General features: G+C 43.3%; 2 protein-coding genes across 2 annotated transcripts in view; both read right to left on the bottom strand.

The window, feature by feature from the left end:
* The window catches only part of LOC119651462 (uncharacterized protein DDB_G0271670), a 168801-nt gene that overhangs the window by 66722 nt on the left and 82607 nt on the right, over window positions 1–19472 (bottom strand). The window lies entirely within an intron of this gene.
* Window positions 6310–6906, bottom strand: LOC119652174 (uncharacterized protein F54H12.2-like). Its single transcript, XM_038056119.1, has one exon. The coding sequence runs from the start codon at window positions 6904–6906 to the stop codon at window positions 6310–6312; it is 597 nt and encodes a 198-aa protein (XP_037912047.1).

The following is a 19472-nucleotide window of genomic DNA, read 5'->3' as shown; positions in this document are numbered from 1 at the left end:
TAGATTTCTGCACATTCTTTTCGTTTCGATTCGTTTTCCAACCTGTGGTTTCTCAATCCGTGTTTCAGTGAAGTTTTAATAAAGTTCCTAGTTAGATCGGGTTTTGTTAATATTGATACTGTAATAAGCACACAACCGTGCTCATGGTCTGAGTAGCTCCCATAGCCAAGACGACAGCAGGAATGACAAGTCTCACAATTCCACGGCTGGAACTTTGCGACGCATTATTAGTCGCAGAGCTGGCATCCCGTATAAAAGCAGATCTCAAGATCGAAAGAGCTACTTCCTACCTATGGACAGATTCGCAGATTGTTCTTTGTTGGATTCACGGCCAACCAGAAGTATGTCCAGCCTTTGTTGGCCACCGAATCGCCAGAATTCATGCAGTATAAAACAAAGACCAGTGGCGGCATGTGAAGTCCGCTAACAATCCAGCAGATGTTCTCTCAGGAGGAACTGCCCCAGATAAGCTTCTCGAGCACTACTTATGGTTCTATGGGTCATTATTCTTACATGGGCAAGAAGCATTATGGCCTTCGTGTTTCAAGTCGAACACAAACAGGCACGAAGCAAAGGGGAAGAAGGAGGAAATCAGCTTCGCCAGTGAACCAAGTCTAGAACAGGACAGTTTGGGAACCAGAGAACAGCAGAAGGTGGATAAGATCTATTGCCCGGTGATTTCGCAGCAAGAAGAAAGCAGTTTTGTGAACAAAATCGAACATTTGAATTCGTTTCGGAAGCTTCAAATGGTGACAGCATATTGCCTCCGTTTCATAAAGCTTTTAAGAAATAAGGATGGCAAAACTGAACCTTCAAAAGGCACTCGGACAGGTTCAAGGCTGGTGGTAAATAATAAACCATTGACTCCACAAGAATTGGATGTAGCTTTATGGGTTATAGTGAAGGCAATCCAGCAGCAAGATTTCGAGGGTGACATAACTCATTTAAGACAGCACAAGAAAGTTGACAAGAAAAGTACTCTTCTGGAACTGTCAGTATTCCTGGACGAGGAAGGTTTATTATAATTCTACCTTACGCCCATTTATTCGTGACAATGCTGATAACCGATTTGCACGTAAAGAATATGCATATATCAGGGCCTACTGACAATAACAAGACAACAGTTCTGACTTATAAAGGGGAAAAATATAGGCCGAGCTATTGTGCAACAGTGCCCCTATTGTGTAAAAGTAAGGCCAAAGATGTATACGCAGATGATGGATAATTTACCACCCCATCGAGATCAACCAGCGCGTCCTTTTATCAATTGTGGAGTCGACTTCTGTCGATCGGCTTAGCGAGAGTAGCCGACGTACACACAAAGTGTGGCATCCTGAAACGGCCGATTCACAAGTTAGCACCCCTAATTAAGCCGTCCACACGGAATATCGAAGAAGCAACGGATTTTAGTGAGGAAGCTAAACATGGCAAAAAAAAAAAAACGAATGTGAGCTCACAGAAAGCTCTCGCCAAAGGAAGAGGCGAACGATGGGGAATGAGTAGTATAAATATGTATGTTCAAATCCAGTTTCATATAAAAATGTAGTGGTTTTACGGGGCCGGTTTGGCGCGTGTTATAGACAGGTGGGGCTGATAAGGTGAGGTGGCGTCTGGGGCGATTGTTATGGGTCCGTAGGGGGTTTTGTGTCCTCCGGGCGGTTTGGCTCAGGCTCGGCCCGGGCTCGGGATGTGTGCGTGTTTGTTCTTGGATCCCATGTGCGTATTGCTTGGGTGATGGGGAATTGCTTATCAGGTTGACAGGTTGGGAGCCTGTGAATATTAGATCGAAGGTGAATATATAGTAAGTTTGAAAATTATGGTTTTTGTAAGTAGTAAGGGATGTACCCTCCCAATATACTATACTAGTGCCTTGATTTATCCGGTACAGTTTTATTGATATTTTTATGTTCCCTGAAAGCAATTACCCGACATCTGTAATTTCATAATTCCATGCAAACAAATGCATGCATACTGTTCAAATCTCCCGCTTCTCATCTCATCTTATCTCTGCGTTAGCGCTGACTGTTTGTGTAAATTTACAGCGGTTCTCTATCAAGATCTCCGCTTGACGTTTATTATCATCTTTCACGCGCAATTCGCTTTTTTACTGTTTTCACGTTCTCGTTTCGTTTTTTCGTTTCTTTTTCTCATCCTGCTTTGTGCGGGCAATAAAATTAATCAATTAACACTAATCTTTCGTTTTGTTTATTATACCATCTCGTTCTCACCCAACCGTGAGTTTGGTTGAATTTCGAAAGAAGTCCGGTCCCAGTATTTTCAAAGAACACATTTTTCGAACATTGTTTTTGAAGCGTTTCTCGAACACATACATTTCGCATGTTGCGTAAAAAAACCTGTATGGAACCATTGCGATCATGGAGATACGTATAAGTTGCTTACCAACAAAAAGGGAATTGCATATGCTTCCGCCTTGATTTGTCCCATGCGAAATGATGCATAAAAAATGCAATGGATTAAGATACTGCGATCATGATGATGTGTTTTTTGTCAACAAGAAAAAATACGCATGCATATGCCTTGATTTATCCGGTGCAGTTTTATGATATTTTTATGTTTCCTGAAATTAATTACCCAACATCTGCGAATGTAAACTCCTTACAATTTCATTTGTCTGTTGATTTATTGCAATATTTCGCATGAAAAGATGCACGGAACCAAGAGATTGCGATAATGAAGATTTGTTGCTTGTGAACATTATGATTTGATTTATCCAGTATAGTTTGATCTTTTATTTTTTTCGACTCCTTAAAGAATAGGTATAAATAGTGCAAATTTCAAGTGGGAAATCCCCAGAAATTTTGAAACGATCAGGAAGGAAGGTAGCAGTGGGGTAAGAGTCTTTCGTAAAATTTATTTAACAATTATTAACAGGTTTTCTAACTTTATTTCAGATTCAACCAATAATAAAATAGAGAAACAGTACCGTTGCCTTATTAGCTAAGGTATGTGGCGCGGCAGGATCTGCAGCATTCGAAATTTATTTCGGATGTTGCGGATGCGGACGGGTAGATGGCGCTGAACTCAGAAACTCTCCACTCACTCACTCGTTTTCAGAACGCACCAGGGAAGTGGAGAACCAGCGGTAAAAAAATGCCGTTGGTTGGGACAGTAAGGACCGCATGGAAATAAGTCGGTCTCTTCTGTTTCCAACCGCGGCGCTATACACTTCGGTTCGCTCGTGACTTAAATTCAAAATAAATAAATACTTAATACTCATCTTTGGAAGTTAAATATATTGAATTTCAAAACTCAAGTATAAATAAATTCACTAAAAAGTAATACTTAAGGTATTTGAATGATAATCAGCTTTTTAGCTCTTTCAAAATAAAAAAAAAAATATAAAATATTTATTTATATAGATGAGTCTCCAAGAAGCACTCAAGGATAAACCTGCGGGTCCCAGGCCAATTTCCATTGAGGAGTACCGGGCAAGGAACCTGCAAAAGCCTCAAACGCAACCAGCTGCTTTTGCAGAGGCTAAGGAGAAGCCCCTTCGAGCCGGTCTTCACCATAGAATAAGGCGTGAGCTGGCTGATTTGTACAGAGTCGCAGCCATTGCCGAAAAGGGAAATAAAGTAGAAATTCTAAAGAAAATATACAAGCTAAAAGAAGAGAGACGATTACATCGATCTCTCAAAAAAAAAGGAATCTAATATAGCTTGTTTTATTGCTCTGGATTGTATAGATTATTGTATAGATTAGGAGAAAAGGAGAAAACAGAAACAAAAATAAAAGCATACAGTAAAATAAAATTTTCTAAAAATGTCTTTCACTTTTAATTTAATTCAGCTCTTACAAAATTCTGTTGCTTTGGGTAAAGAGTTTTGCTTTAAGGTGATGAGCACTGTTAGTTACTTGAAGGAACAAAAAGTTTCAATAACAGTGGAAGAAAAGAATTCATTTTTCAAGATTCTTTTTGAATGTTCCAAGGAGTTTAAAATAAATCAGGATGACGTAGTTTTTCATAAATTTTTCAAAATTATAGATGAGTGTAAAATTGTCAGATTGTTCAACTATAAGCAATAGTACTGTTTGCGCATATTTGAATTTGAACCAGACTCGCGCTTCCTTGTGGCGCGATGATCGCCGGAAGACGCTCGCTGCGCCGTGAGTTTTACTTAACGCTATGCCAGCTCTCCGAAGCAAAAGGCACTTTTCCTCTCCGCCATACCACCGGCCTAAAGCATTTTTCCGTAGCTGTTAATTTTGTTTTAATAAACTAAGTTTTTAAGTTTATACCGGTATTTTCCTTGCCTCCAAGCCAACCTACATACAGTCCACTATTCCTACCTAACTGGATATAGACAATATAAAGAAAAATTCTGGAAAGCGAGCGGCGGCAAAACTGATTTTGAATTGTTTTTGGGGTAAGTTTGCTCAAAGGGAAAATAAATCATTTACAAGCGTGTTTGGTGATTTCAACGAGTTTTGCAATTTTATTCAATCACCAGGAATAGAGATATCATCCATTTTACGTATCAATGAGGACACAATGTGGGTAAACTGGAGATATTTTGATGAAAATCTAAACATGCTCCCGCACATTAATATTCCCGTTGCAGCATACACAACTGCCTTTGCACGGATAAAACTGTATGAAGCAATGCAAAATATCGGTAACGCGCTTCTTTATTGCGACACTGACAGTTTAATATTTATTGAAAATAAAAAGACACCTTCCGTTTTTAAAATATCAGATTATTTAGGCGATTTAACAGATGAAGTGGAATCCTTTGGTCCTAATGCATTTATTTCGGAATTTGTATCCATTGGTCCTAAAACATATAGTTTTAAAGTTGAAATTTCTCCTGGTGCTCAATATATCACAAAATGTAAAGGCATAACAATTAATTTTCAAACATCCAAAATTGTAAACTTTAATCATTTAAAATCTTTGGTAGTGGGAGAAGCTGCGGAAGAAAATGGGGCGATTATCAAGTATGAGAATAAAATTAAGCGAAAACGAGTAGGAATTGTTATAACAGAATCGCAGAAAAAACTCTGGCATTTACTTTTAATAAAAGAATTCTCGTGGATAATCATTTATCCTATCCATACGGCTTTAGGAGAATTAAATTACAAGAATGAAAAGAGAAAAATGATAAATATAAATAGGGATGCTTCTTTTATTTTCCAATATTCTGATGGCAGATTCGGAAAAGATAGTGCAATACGTTATGGAATCTAACATAAAGTCGGTTATTGTTGATGTCCAGTTTGTAGTTGGTAACAATAAGCAAATGTTTGTAAAAGAACTAGTTACATTGCACACTGACTCCATTAATCCAGTTTTGTATCATTTCAAACCTCCGTTCCCGAAGGAAGAACTTAACGCAAATAGTGCATGGAAATCAGATTATAATTATAAATTCATAAATGGATTAACGTGGTCGAATGGTGTCATTGATTGTAATCATTTACCAGAAATTTTATCAACCCTAGAAGGTTCAGTAATATATGTAAAAGGAGAAGAGAAAGCAAAAGTTTTAAAAAAATACCTTAAAGACGTTGAAATTATTCAGGCAGATATCCCCAAACTGGGTCTTTTAAAAAAGTATAAAACAAATTGTATGCTACATGGGGAATCGCCAAATGTCAGAACATGTTGGATTGGAAAATAGAATTTCTGTTTTTAGTATTTTTGCTTCTCACCGTTTAAACCTTGTATTAATTTCCATAAATATTTCAAGACCAAACTAGACTACCTAGACCTAGACAAGATATTAAGTTTTGGTACAAATCACATTTCTGAACGCAGCCATAATATTTGACATTAGATTTGACAACCAGCTATGTCAATCCATCCTGTTGCACTTTAGAACACGGGAGGAAATGTTATGATATTGCGTTAGGATATCTATGAGTGCGCGAGAACTTTCTTCACTTTGACGACCCTTTGTGATAGTTACATTCCAGCTAATGTGCTCTTTTTTTGATAGTTTTTTTGATTGTGACACTTTACTGTTAAGTGAGCGAAAAATTTTCTCCCTTTGATAATTTAGTGTTTACGATGCCGAGGAGAAGACGACTTGACTTAGGTCGTCGCAGTCAATCAAATGTGCGAAGAGCTACCTTACGTGCTAATCGCACTGATGATCAGAGAGAGACTGTAACTGTGTTGGGTCTCTCTGGTGAACAACTTATTATCCGCAGTAATACCAGCGAACGACACCTTTTTAAAGAAAGCTAAATCACCTCCAGGGAGATAGTCAACATTCACTAAACAGCTCATTTCGACTTTTGATTAAATGTAGAAGAATGTCGGAATGTCGGCACTATATATAGATTTTAATAGCTTGTGAAAACATTCCGAGCCTTGTCTATCTCGATACTGCTATCACACTCTGCGTAGACAACGCATGTGACGCTTTTCTTTAGAGCGTCTTTGAATCGCCCCTCGATCCTAATCGTGCCCTGGTTGAGTAGACTTCCACATGTTGAATTGTAGGAATTGTCCGGAGTGAGATCAAACGCCAACAAGAACGCTCCATTATCGAAGAATTTTCTTGATATTTGATGATCCCTGTCGGAATAATGTATTCCAGTACCCTTGAACAAGCTTAGATATCCTCGCGTACTAACGGGAGTTTCATTTGAAAAGTCAAACTCTAGAGGCTGGTCCGGTACTTGTACTCCATTGACTGATAAATTGAACCTTGTCAGATTGTTGTGTTTAAAGTTGTATGAATTGTTCGACCGTTTTCCTGTATATGCCTCATTGTCTACCATACCAAACACTAGCAAGTTAGGTAATTGTCCAATGACCACATTATCGAGTGAAAGTGAAAATGTGTTTGCAGGTAGAGTATATGCGTACTCTAGATTTAAATGTACTTGGCTGATTTGATTGAGGTTGCTGATAAGGGGTGATCGTTTGAGTGCCATGTGCTAATTGTTTGGGTGACGGAAAATCGCTTATCAAGTTGATATAAATTTAGTAAAGATATACCGACCCACACAAATGAAAATGGGCTTCATCGCTAAAAAAAACAATAGCACCCTCGGGAACGACATCAAGAAGAAGCTCACACGCGCTCATCCGAGAATTGAAGTCACGTTCTGAAAGTTCCTGCACTATCGCCATCTTATAGGAATGAAAATGAAGATCATCGCGAAGAATCCTTCTCACAGAACGATCGGATAGTCCAAGGGCAGATGCGTGTTTGCCCGCAGAACGCCGTGGCGATCGCAACATTGACGCTCTCACTGCTTCAATGTTCTCATGTGAAGCCCGCGTTTAATTATTTGACGACACAAATAGTGCAAAAAATGGAAGGGTTTCAAGAGAAGGACAGTGGATGGGCTTTATTAAGGTTGACTCATTTTGAATTAAACCTAAATAAGTTCAAACCACTCAGGGAAACGAATTTTATTCCATCCTCAAAGTACATAGCTCAAAAACGTGCATGTGTAAACGTGAGAAATAAAGATATTTATTGCTTCAAGTGGAGCATCATTTCTGCCCTATACCCCGTGAGCACTCACTTAGAAAAAATATCAACATATGAAATCGATGATATCACAGATAGTGTAATAGTGTTAAAAAATGGACGAATTATAAACTTTTGGGGGCTTGATTTCCCCCTGAAAGTGAAAGACATTAGTGTGTTCGGGGAGCTAAATCCGTCAATCAGCATCAACTTATTTGGATACAATTCGGAAATTAAAACCACTAAAAAAACCAGTACATTTGGATTAAAGATATGTGAAGATAAGAGGACTATAATAGATTAGCTTTTTTTGTTCTTTCTTTCAGAGCTTTTCATATATTTTATTTGCTATAGATTAATACGAGACCAACAAACGTCACACTGTTCTAAAATATTTGTATGCAACAAATGCCTTCAGCATTTTTATTCAACGGAAAAACTAAAGAACCACGAAAACGATTGCAGCAAAATTGTAACAAAAATGGTGTTCCCAGAGAAATCAACCTTGGAGAATAGACATTTCGAAAGACAAATAGATGTGGCGCGGCAGGATTCGCAGCATTTTTCGAATGTTGCGAATGCGAACAAATAGATGGCGCGCCACATATGTACCTTTTGTAGTTTATGCGAATTTCGAATGTCTACTTCAAGATATTCAAAGTTGTCAGCCAGATCCATCATCAGCGTCAACAACAACACTTTGTGGCGCGGCAGGATCTGCAGCATTCGAAATTTATTTCGGATGTTGCGGATGCGGACGGGTAGATGGCGCTGAACGTGGAAACTCTCCACTCACGCGTTTTCAGAACGCACCGGGGAAGTGGAGAGCCAGCGGTAAAAAAGTGCCGTTGGTTGGGACAGTAAGGGCCGCATGGAAAGAAGTCGGTCTCTTCTGTTCCCAACCGCGAGACAGATCACTTCAGCGCGAGTAATAGAAAAGTATTAGCGAGCTTATCGTGAGAACAGTAAAGTTTCGATTCCGCCTCGTGAAGATTAGTTAAAGTGGTGACCCCGAAGAACAGCATCCTTGGGAACTCCAGCATCAGCGATCCCAAATAAATCGTTCCCACCAGTTACTCCGCAACAAACAACAAAGAAAGGATCGCAGTGTTTTCCCAAAATCTCGATCTTCAGCCCGGTGCGCGTAGCACATTCAACGGATTGGCACTTTTCTCGCCCGAAAACGAGTCTTGCTTTCGCTGCGTTGCTACAACGTCGGGGATAGTACGAAAACATTTCGCTCAGTCATCGCATCGCGAGCTAGTCACCCAGCGCGCCCAAGTAGAGCCGAGCGCGCCCACGGCTCGAGCTGTCTAAGTGCCACCGGCGGACATTTTCGTCGCCCTTTCCTCGTTGCTCGGCCGGTCAACTCAATCAACTGTCGAATTGCGGAACTGGGAACTCACAGGAAGGAAACGGCAGGTAGAGTCACGTAGCAGGGACAGGAGTAGCCGCGGCAACGATCAGCAGTAGCGACTGCTTATCGCATTCACGCCAGCCCGAGCCGGGAATCAACAGATCGGAGAGCTGTCCGGCCGTCATCCGCCCAACTTAAGCAGCAGCAGCAGCGGAGCCAACGCATTCCGGAACTCTTGCTTCCTTGCAGCCGAGCGGAAAATCGATAAATTTTCAATTGAAGAAGTGTTTGCGTATTCTCATCAGCCTTTGTCAAAATAATTGTTTGAAATTGAAATATTATTTAAAGAAAAACTGACAATAAAGTTAAAGCCGCTGCAAGAGACGGCGTTGAGGTGTTTCAAATCGCAAGTTCTCTGTTTTCCCGGTGTTTTTGGTCTGCGCTGGAGAGCGTCCGCTTCGGTCGTCGTTTTCTTTTTCTCGTTTCGTGCGTGCATTTGTGGGTGCGGCCTGCCGTGTCGGTGTAAATTTCACCGCGTTTCAGTATAAACTCACCGCGTCTGCATCACAATATCGTACTTCTCGTTAGGAAAAATGTCGTTTGAAAATAAAGACGCGGCAGGCCCATCGGACCCACAAGTGACCGCCCTCGCCGTACGCGTTCCTCCTTTTTGGCGTCGGAACCCCGAGCTGTGGTTCGTGCATTTGGAAGCACAGTTCCAAATGTCCGGTATCACATCGGACGCGACCCGTTTCAACTACGCGGTGGTCGGCCTGGACGAAGAGTCCATACTTCTGGTGTCCGACGTAGTGAAGTCGGCATCGTATGCTCAGCTCAAGAGCGAGTTGATCAGGCGCCTGTCGGCAAGCGAGTCGGCAAAATTAGACCACTTGCTGGCGGGTTTAACGTTGGGTGATCGAACTCCCAGCCAATTGCTTCGTGAAATGAGGCAATTGGGTGGGAGCAAGATCGGCGACGACCTGATCAAGTCGCTCTGGCTGCGTCGGCTCCCGGAGGGCACCCAGGCGATCCTAGCATGCGTCTCCGGTTCCTTGGAGGAACTAGCAGCAACGGCCGATCAAGTACAGGAGGTGTACGTTCGCCCAACCATAGCGGCCGTTCAACCACCGTCGGATGAGGTCGGCGACTTACGGCGCGAGATCGCGGCCTTAACCGCCAGCGTGGCCGAGATGCGGGCGACGTTGGACGCTCAGCGTTCGAGTGCCAGGCCGCGAGCTCGCTCACGGTCTGCCACACGAAAAGGGCGTTCGGGTAGCAGGTCGTCAAGACAGCCTGCGGACCAGGGTATTTGCTGGTATCATCGTAACTTCGGAGACAAAGCGACAAGATGTACGCTACCTTGCAAATTCGCGCCTACCACAAAAAACTAGGTCCGCGGGGGGTCTTGGCGACGGCCACCCAGAGCGCAGCGCCACGTCGCCTAACTATTTTCGACCCCCTCAGCAGGCGCAACTACCTCGTCGACACGGGTGCGGAGGTTTCGGTTCTTCCCGTACCCCAGCATCATCGACTATTTCCACAACCCCTCAAACTGGCGGCAGCAAATTCCTCCCGCATCAATACATACGGGTACAGGCAAGTGGACGTGAGTCTTGGCTTGCGTAGGACGTTTCCGTGGCGTTTCATCCTGGCGGATGTCAGCTTCCCCATATTAGGCGCAGACTTCTTGTGTCACTATGGGTTGCTGGTGGACTTGCAACATAAGTCCCTTATAGACCCCACAACCAAACTAAATTCGTCGGGCCAAATGGTATCTCACGCTGACAATAACCTTTCCGTTCTTTTGGAAGACATCTCCGACTCTCGTGTTCGGACACTCCTCCAAAAGTTCAGCCAGATAACTACCGAATGTAGTCTCTCGAAACCAGTAAAGCACAATGTGCAGCACCACATAAATACTACTGGTTCCCCGATTTTCTCAAAGGTGCGTCCTCTACCACCCCAGAAACTGGCTATCGCGCGGAAAGAATTTGAACAACTTGTTCAACAGGGTATCTGCAGGCCCTCAAACAGCTGTTGGTCTTCCCCTTTACATATGGTCCCTAAGCCAAATGGCGAATGGCGTCCCTGTGGGGATTACAGAAGGCTAAACGCACAGACTGTTCCTGACCGATATCCAATTCCACTCATCCACGACTTTGCGCATCACCTCGCGAATTGCCGCATCTTTTCGACCTTGGACTTAGCCAAGGCATACCACCAAATCCCAGTAGCTCCTGAAGACATTCCAAAGACGGCAATATGCACACCCTTTGGACTCTTCGAGTTCACCCGAATGACTTTCGGATTGTGCAATGCGGCGCAAACCTTTCAAAGGTTCATTCACTCAGTCCTGCGAAACCTCGATTTCTGTTTCGTCTATTTGGATGATGTTTTGGTCGCTTCTTCTACTGAGTCTGAGCACTTAGCCCATCTCGAGTGCATTTTTCAACGTCTCCTTGAGGCCGGTTTAGTCTTAAACGTTGAGAAGTGCAAATTCCTTCAAAAACAGGTGAGATTCCTCGGCCACTCCATTTCCTCTGAAGGAATACAACCCGACCCAGACAAGGTGCAAGCAATCACAAGCTTCCCGCGTCCAAAAACAGTGAGGGAGTTGAGGAGGTTCTTGGGCATGCTAAACTTTTACCGTCGTTTCCTGCCCAAGGCCGCTCATCACCAGTCCGTTTTGAACGCGTACTTGTCTGGCCCCAAAACAAAAGACACACGAGAGATTGTGTGGTCTGAAGAGGCTGTCTGCGCGTTCAATAAATCCAGACAGCAACTGGCTGATGCTACACTTTTGGCATTTCCTCATCAAGATGCACCCCTAGCCGTTTTTGTTGATGCCTCCGACATCGCAGTAGGTGCTGCCCTTCACCAAAAGGTGGACCAAGTTTGGCAGCCGTTGAGCTTCTTCTCGAAACAGTTGAATCCCGCTCAACGGAACTACAGCACCTACGATCGCGAACTGCTCGCCGCATACCTGTCCATCAAATACTTCCGTTTCTCCCTAGAAGGCAGGCCGTTCACAGTGTTCACGGACCATAAGCCTCTCACGTTCGCTTTGAAACAGAAGCCCGACAAAGCGTCCCCTCGTCAGCTTCGACACCTGAGCTTCATAAGCCAGTTCACGTCAGACATCCAGCACGTGTCCGGGAAGGACAACATTGTTGCTGACGCTTTGTCTCGTGTCTCCGAAGTCAACATCCCCGCCTCACTCGATTTCTCGGCTATTGCCAAGGCGCAAGTGGATGACGCAGCACTTCAGAGCCTCAAGTCCAACCCCAAATACAAATTTCGGGAGTTGCCCATCTTCGGCTCAAACCTCTCGCTCTGCTGCGAAGACTCGGAAAAGGGACCTCGGCCATACATTCCGGCCACATTTCGCAAGGAAGTGTTCCACGCAGTTCACGACTTGGCGCATCCCGGCATCAGGACAACAAACCGGTTAGTCACCGGAAAATACTTCTGGCCCTCCATGAACAAGGATATCAATTCCTGGGCCAGAGAGTGCATCGCATGCCAGAAGTGTAAAGTCTCCAGGCATGTAAGGAAAGAAGTGGGCTCATTCCCCCGCACTACCAAGCGTTTCCACACAATACACCTCGACATAATAGGGCCTTTGCGAGACTCGCACGGTTACAAGTATTGCCTCACAATCATCGACAGGTTCACGCGGTGGCCTGAGGCAATACCTCTGAAGGACATTACGGCGCAATCTTGTGCCGAAGCCCTCTGCCGAGAGTGGATACCTCGCTTTGGCGTCCCTGCAGTGATCGTCACTGACCAGGGAATGCAATTTGAGTCCACCCTTTTCTCCGAGTTAGGCAAACTCCTGGGTTTTAAACGCCAGCGGACCACTGCATACCACCCGCAGTCCAATGGGATGCTAGAACGTTGGCACCGGACGCTGAAAGCCGCCATTATGGCACGCGACGACCCGTCCTGGACTCAAGTCTTGCCTCTCGTCCTACTCGGCCTTCGTACAACCCGCCGAGAGGAATTTGCTGCCAGCCCCGCGGAGCTGGTTTACGGGGAGAACCCAAGACTCCCAAGCGATCCGGTCTTCGACAAGAGATCGGGTCTCACGGAGTCGGGGTTGGTGCGTCTGCTGAGGGACAATCTCCGTCGCATCAAAGCGCCACCACCCACTCGACACTCGTCCATACCTGCTTGTTCGCCCAAGGAACTGGACACATGCACGCACGTGCTGATCAGGACGGATGCCGTCCGGAAGCTGCTGCAGCCTCCATATGAGGGCCCGTACCGCGTTCTCGAGCGGGGAGAACATTTTTTCCAGCTCGAGATCGGTGGTCACAAAAAGGCGGTCTCTTTGTCCAGGCTGAAACCCGTGTGCGCCCCGAAGCAACGTCGTGTCCGCTTTGTGGATTAACGGCGAACGAAGTTCGGGGATCCGTCGCCGAAACCCCTAGGTTTCGTCTGGGGGCGGAGTGATGTGGCGCGGCAGGATCTGCAGCATTCGAAATTTATTTCGGATGTTGCGGATGCGGACGGGTAGATGGCGCTGAACGTGGAAACTCTCCACTCACGCGTTTTCAGAACGCACCGGGGAAGTGGAGAGCCAGCGGTAAAAAAGTGCCGTTGGTTGGGACAGTAAGGGCCGCATGGAAAGAAGTCGGTCTCTTCTGTTCCCAACCGCGAGACAGATCACTTCAGCGCGAGTAATAGAAAAGTATTAGCGAGCTTATCGTGAGAACAGTAAAGTTTCGATTCCGCCTCGTGAAGATTAGTTAAAACTTCAAGAGCGTATACCGTGTGCTTTCGCCTACTATATTAAGTGTTGTTATGATTCTAGTTTAGATAAGCGTCAGTGTCGAGCGTCCGAGACGATCGGACGTGTTGTAAGAGTTGTGTCTATCGCCTTCTGTTCACAGCAAAACCGGAAACCAAGTGTATAAAAACAATTAAAATAGTGAAAAACAATTAAAACAGTGAAAAAACAATATAAACAGTGAAAAGCAAGAGCAGTGAAAGACAATGAGTGAGACCGACGCAGCCGGGTTCACCAAGATGACCCGGAAGAAGCGCAGGAAGACGACTGACAGCCCGACAGGCGAAACTCAGACGACGGAATGGAGACCGCGTCTGAGGTAACGCTCTCCAGCGACTGCGAGTCCGACTCGGAGACGAGCTCGGACGGGACGGTCAAGAGCTCAGTATCCGTCGGCGCGATCCGCGATGCGGTAGTACTGCGCAAGCAGAACAAGCGGCTCTTCAGGGAACTCCGCGAAGCACGCGAGAATAACCGGCAGCTCCTGGCCGTCATCAAGTCGCTCGAAGCGACCATCGCCCGCACGTTCGGGACATCAACTGCTCCTACAGCGCCAGCCACACCAACGACAACAGCTGAGGTGATGGACACCACTGTCCACACCGAGCAAACATCGCCGGCGCCACTCGCGCTACCATCCGGGTCGCAACCTGAGGCCTTCCCTTCCCTCAACGAAGCGAGAAAACGACAGCCCGCCGGTGCAGCCAAACAACTAACACCAAGCCAACAACAGCCGAGACTATCTGCTGCAGTATTGACTAAAAAGGAGGTATGTCGAAAGATTCCTCCACTAGTAGTTGTTGAGCCACTAACCACTTTCAAGAATATTAAAGAATCCATTTCGCGTGCCCTACCCAACAGTTACCTGATTAAAAAATCAGGTAACTCTCATCAAATTCTAACGCAAACGCCTGAAGACTACTCTGTAGCAAAAAAATTCTGGTGAAGAACAAGAACAAGTTCTTCACCTACACCCTTCCCTCACACAAGCCTCATCCTCAGAGACCTGGACGCTTCTTTCTCGCCTACCGAGATCTTAGAAGAACTAAAGGCGCAAGGAGCCTCCAGCGCGATGAGCGTCAAGCCTTTCGTCACAACTTGGGCGAAAACCATGAACGCAGGGCCTTTTCAATCAAAAGAATCATAAGAATCGGTATCAAAATACCTAAAAATGTCCAGCTAGATCTGTGGCTGGTCACCTTCGACTCCTCGTTTTCGGAGCAACATATTTCTAGCATCAGGGCCATCCAACATACCCTGGTGCGCTTCGAGCAGATCAACAACAAGCAGGTCTTGCAATGCAAGAACTGCCAACGAGTGGGTCACGCAGCAACAAACTGCCATATCGCGTACCGCTGCGTGAAGTGTGACATAATTCATGGTCCGGGCGAATGCTCAAAAACACCTGAGCAGGCGCCAAAGTGTGTGAACTGCCGTGGCAATGACCACCCCGCAAACTACCGCAACTGCCCAATGTTCGTCCGAGTTGTGGCGAGGAGGAATGCTCAAAAACGAGTTCAATTGAGATGAATAACGAATTATTATCGTTCGGGTTAGGTTCTCTTAGCGAGCGGACGTATCGTTTGTTTTTTCGCGGTACGGGTGTTCGCGAAGTGTAGCAAGCGACAGTTCCGATCTTCTATTCTTGTCCCTGAACTGCTGTGAGCGTGCTACTCGGTAGCAAAGGACACACCGCACAGCTATTCGATCAATGAGACTCCCAGTGTGTGTAGGATAATCATTGTTTTTAAAAATCTTCAATACACGAAGTAATGCATTAGTGACAGAAGCAGCCACTCCCACTCGAAGGGATTCTGCTACTTTGGTGAGAATGAGAAGAACAGTGTAAAATTATCGAAGCATTGCCGCCATGTGTTTGAGGGATTTCTCGCCGAACATTACCACTGATCTTATCATGTGAAATTCACAATGTTAAGTCGCCATATTGGCATAATTCTTAACAAAATAAACGATTTAAATAGACTGAAAACAAAATGTAGTACGAAAAGGCAAAATGTTGCGTACAATCAGATAGGTTTCTCCACAAGTACTGCAAAAGAAAATAAAGAAACAAAAGGATTTGCATGTCGGATATTACAACTTTATTTGATACGACAGTGTTATGTACGCACGCTGCGTATGAAGTAAAACGGAAATATTCAGATGCGTACGCAGAAAACTGTGATGTTCAATTTAGATGCGTATACCATATATGTCCATATATAATAAACGGTAATGGGCAATGTTTGTTTATTTAGGATGAACACAATATTTATGTCTTCAATATGTACATGCATCTTCAAATTTGGAAATACATGAAGGAATATTTTGAATTTTTAGCTACGTATAAATGTCGAAAGACGTGAACCCAAGGTTCACATAAGAAAAACACAATATCTTTCATATCTGAAGCGTCTAGGCTCCCGCTTTTCCGAGCTGTTTTGCTTTTGTTACTGATGAAATATTTTATGTTTGATTTAAAAGACGAGTTGGTTTCGTCAATTGAAAACCCAAAAAAAGGGACTAATAGTGTGTGGTTACTTAAACAGTCGTAGCGCAGAGCTAGCCTTTCTAGACTGTAACAGTACTCAGAATAATTATTAAACGATTCTGATATATTTTCGCAAAATGGTGAGCTAATCTTTGCACACCATAATGCTCCTAGGCATAGCGCTTCAAAGAATATAAAAAAGTGAAAAGGTTTTAGGTATTAACGTTCTCACAAAAGGACAAGGTTCATACTTTGGATGTCTCACCACAAAGTGCAGACATCAATCCAATTGAAAATATTAGGAGTTACTCCAATTGCCTCGAATGAAGGATACCACTTAGGAGCTTCGGAACGCGATACTTCAGACTTGGAACAGTTCGCCAGGGACCAACCTGAAAAAATTAATTACCTCAATGGCAACACGATGCGTAGTACTTATATTCACGAGTGGGAGACCACTTAATTACTAATCTCGTTCGAGAAAATGTGAAGAAGGCTAGGCAGTAAATTATAATTCTTTTGACCTCGGTGTAAGCATTAGATATAGAATGCATTTTGAGGTAACAAAATAAAAAAATATTGGTTTCATTCAACGGAAAGCTCCATGAAAAATAGGGAGCACTTTCAAAGTCCTTTAAGTGCGTTCTTTACACCTCCCAGATATGTGGAACCTGTTAGTGTGGAACTTGTCAAACTTGTCAGTGTCAATTCGATTTGTCAGTTAGTGTTTGTTTTGTGTTTAGCGTGTTTACGACAATATTTTATATGATGACCATATATTTCAGTATTTCAGATTTTGGTAGCCATTCTGACACTTGTTTTATTCTAGACATTTTTTCAGGTCGTTTGTTAATCACTATTGAGCAGAGAATACATACTCTGCATTCAAAACGAATCGAATAATCAGACATGTTTCATGAACTGTGGCATGAAATAAAATAATGAAAATTATATGATCCCGCGATTGGAGATAATGGGGAAAAACACAATTTTTCACTCTTCCATTGTGTCTCGATCCGTTCGTCCCATACCGTTTCACTACGCACCAAAATCTTTTGGTAAGTACTATGGCGACGCAGCGGAGACGTGAACCGTGCACTGCATTGCCGGCAGTGCTTCGCAGCGAATAAACCCCCCACCAACACATAAGGTGGCCTAACACGAGGTCCGGGCGAAGCGGTACTTTCTTTCTAGCCAGGCAAGACGGGTTGCAAAACTATTCAGCGGGTATAAACAAAGTGTTCAATATCTTTAGTTGTATTTCATAGTTTCTAGTATTTTCGCTTTGTTTGTCACTAAGACTGATGGCGTTTTTACATAAATAATAAAAATTTGATATACCTTATGTTGTTGATAAAATAACCGGTGTACTATTATCTGGTAATATTTCAAGAGAAAATGCATAGAGGCGAATACTTTGTTGTGTTTTCTTTTTCTTTGTAACGATGAAGTTTTTGCATCGAAATTACAGTGACCATAAGCTCCCATGTGGTGGAGCCAACATATATGATATTTCTGGTTTTGAAATTTCCCTTCCCTTTCCCTTTGAAATTCCCGCCTCTCCCACGTCCCTCATATAGCGAAGGCTCTTGGCCGTGCAACTGGTGCCTTCAGGTCCTTGTATCCTATCCTTAAATACAATATCCCGACTTCAAAAAGGGTTAAGCTGTTTTGTTATAAGCAGCTTATCCGCCCACTCCTCATTTTCGGCTTTATTTTGTGGTCTGATTGCTCCCCATCCCAAATGGAGCGACTCCGCCTCAAGGAGCGCAGGATCTTTCGCCACTGCGCAAACATCTTTAAAAACGAAGACCGCTCCAAGTACATTTCCAACCAGATCCTCTACGAGTCATGCCAAACCCCATGTATCGATGTTTTCCTTGCACGTCATGCCCTCAACTTCCTGGTCAAGTGTCAATCCCATCTCAATCCTCTTGTCTCCAAAGCCATGCAGATCGAGATCGTTGAAGATAACCTTCTTCGGACTCATCTGTTTCCCCAGATATTCTTATCCCTCCAGTTCCAGAACCGTCTTTTCGATCCCCTAGGTAGAGTAGTCTTCTAAACAGGCAATTTCTCCGACTCCCAATTGTATCTACAGGATTTTACAGATTAAACAATCCAGTTGGCTGAAGGAATATATCGATTTGAATACACACTACAGGAAAATGAGTGAAGATCGTTTTGAGAAAATTTTTTTCAAACTTTTGAATAATGCAGTTATGACAAAACAATGGAAAACGTCAACAAAGGAAAAGACGTAAAAATTGTTACGGATTGAGAGAGTCGAGGAAGACATTCAGGCGCTCCAGTTCTAATTTCGAAACCCAATTTTCACAGTGCAGCTGTATTTACAAACAACATGGCAAACATGGCAGCTATCCAATATTTGGCATTTACTGTGCTTGATCTGTCAAAACTCAAAATGTATGATTTTCACTATCATTATATGAAACCCAAGTATTATGGTAAGCTAATTCTAAATTATATGGATGCAGACAGTTTCATTTACACTATCGAAACGCAAGATGTCTACAAAGATATTTTGTCACAATTGCATGCACAATTTGTTACCTCAGAATCTGCTATCGATAATATATATAATATTTCTCAGAAAAATGCTAAAGTTTTGGGTTTGATAAAGGACGAAAATAATGGTAAGATAATGACAGAATTTATAGGATTAAGATCTAAAATGTATAATAAATTAATATAAATAGTGGACTTTATGAAAAGATTTTGTTATAAGTGAAAAGATGTCGTCAAGGATGGATTCGATTAACGAATTGTTGGGCTGCAAACCGCTCATTTATATCAAAACATCAGAGTTGGAAGTGGGAAAGCGGTACCACATCACTGGAGGAGAGAGAGTGGAAACACGATAAGTTAGAATTTAAAATTAAACTTCTCTTCTGGTAACACTTCTTTGCCTTTTCTATAGATATGGACAAGCCATTGTCGTGGATTTGGAGGGTAGTATGCGGCTATTTCTACCATCGCGCTATAGTAAATGTAGCGATAAGGTGAAGGTGGTGGACGACTTCAATGCGGGGAAGTTGTCCTTAAGTTGCAGTGGTGCGGCCAATTCCAAAAACTTGGAATTCCATCTTCATATATAATAATAAAATATATTTTAAATAATAATAAAACATGTAAATTTAGATTTAGATGTTAAAATTTATTATTATTCACAGGAAAGTCATGGAATCTTTTTCAATTCTTTTTCAAGTTTTCGAAGGAATTCTTTGAGGTATTCTTCACTAGGTTGGGGCTCTCTATGATTGTGTCATAGACTGGGAGACTCTAAATGTTTCTAATGCCTATGTGGAGATCACACATCTCACTTGTATAACCTAATTTAGTGTTGCTTCGTTGCCCGAT

This window comes from Hermetia illucens, chromosome 3 (genome assembly GCF_905115235.1).
Source record: "Hermetia illucens chromosome 3, iHerIll2.2.curated.20191125, whole genome shotgun sequence".
NCBI lineage: Eukaryota > Metazoa > Arthropoda > Insecta > Diptera > Stratiomyidae > Hermetia > Hermetia illucens.
Note: the sequence above shows the minus strand (reverse complement) of the source record. Positions and strands in the feature narration are given on the sequence as shown.

Excerpts from the sequence above, each read along its gene's own strand:
- LOC119652174 (XM_038056119.1), bottom strand. The coding sequence starts at position 6,906 with ATGGCACTCAAACGATCACCCCTTATCAGCAACCTCAATCAAATCAGC.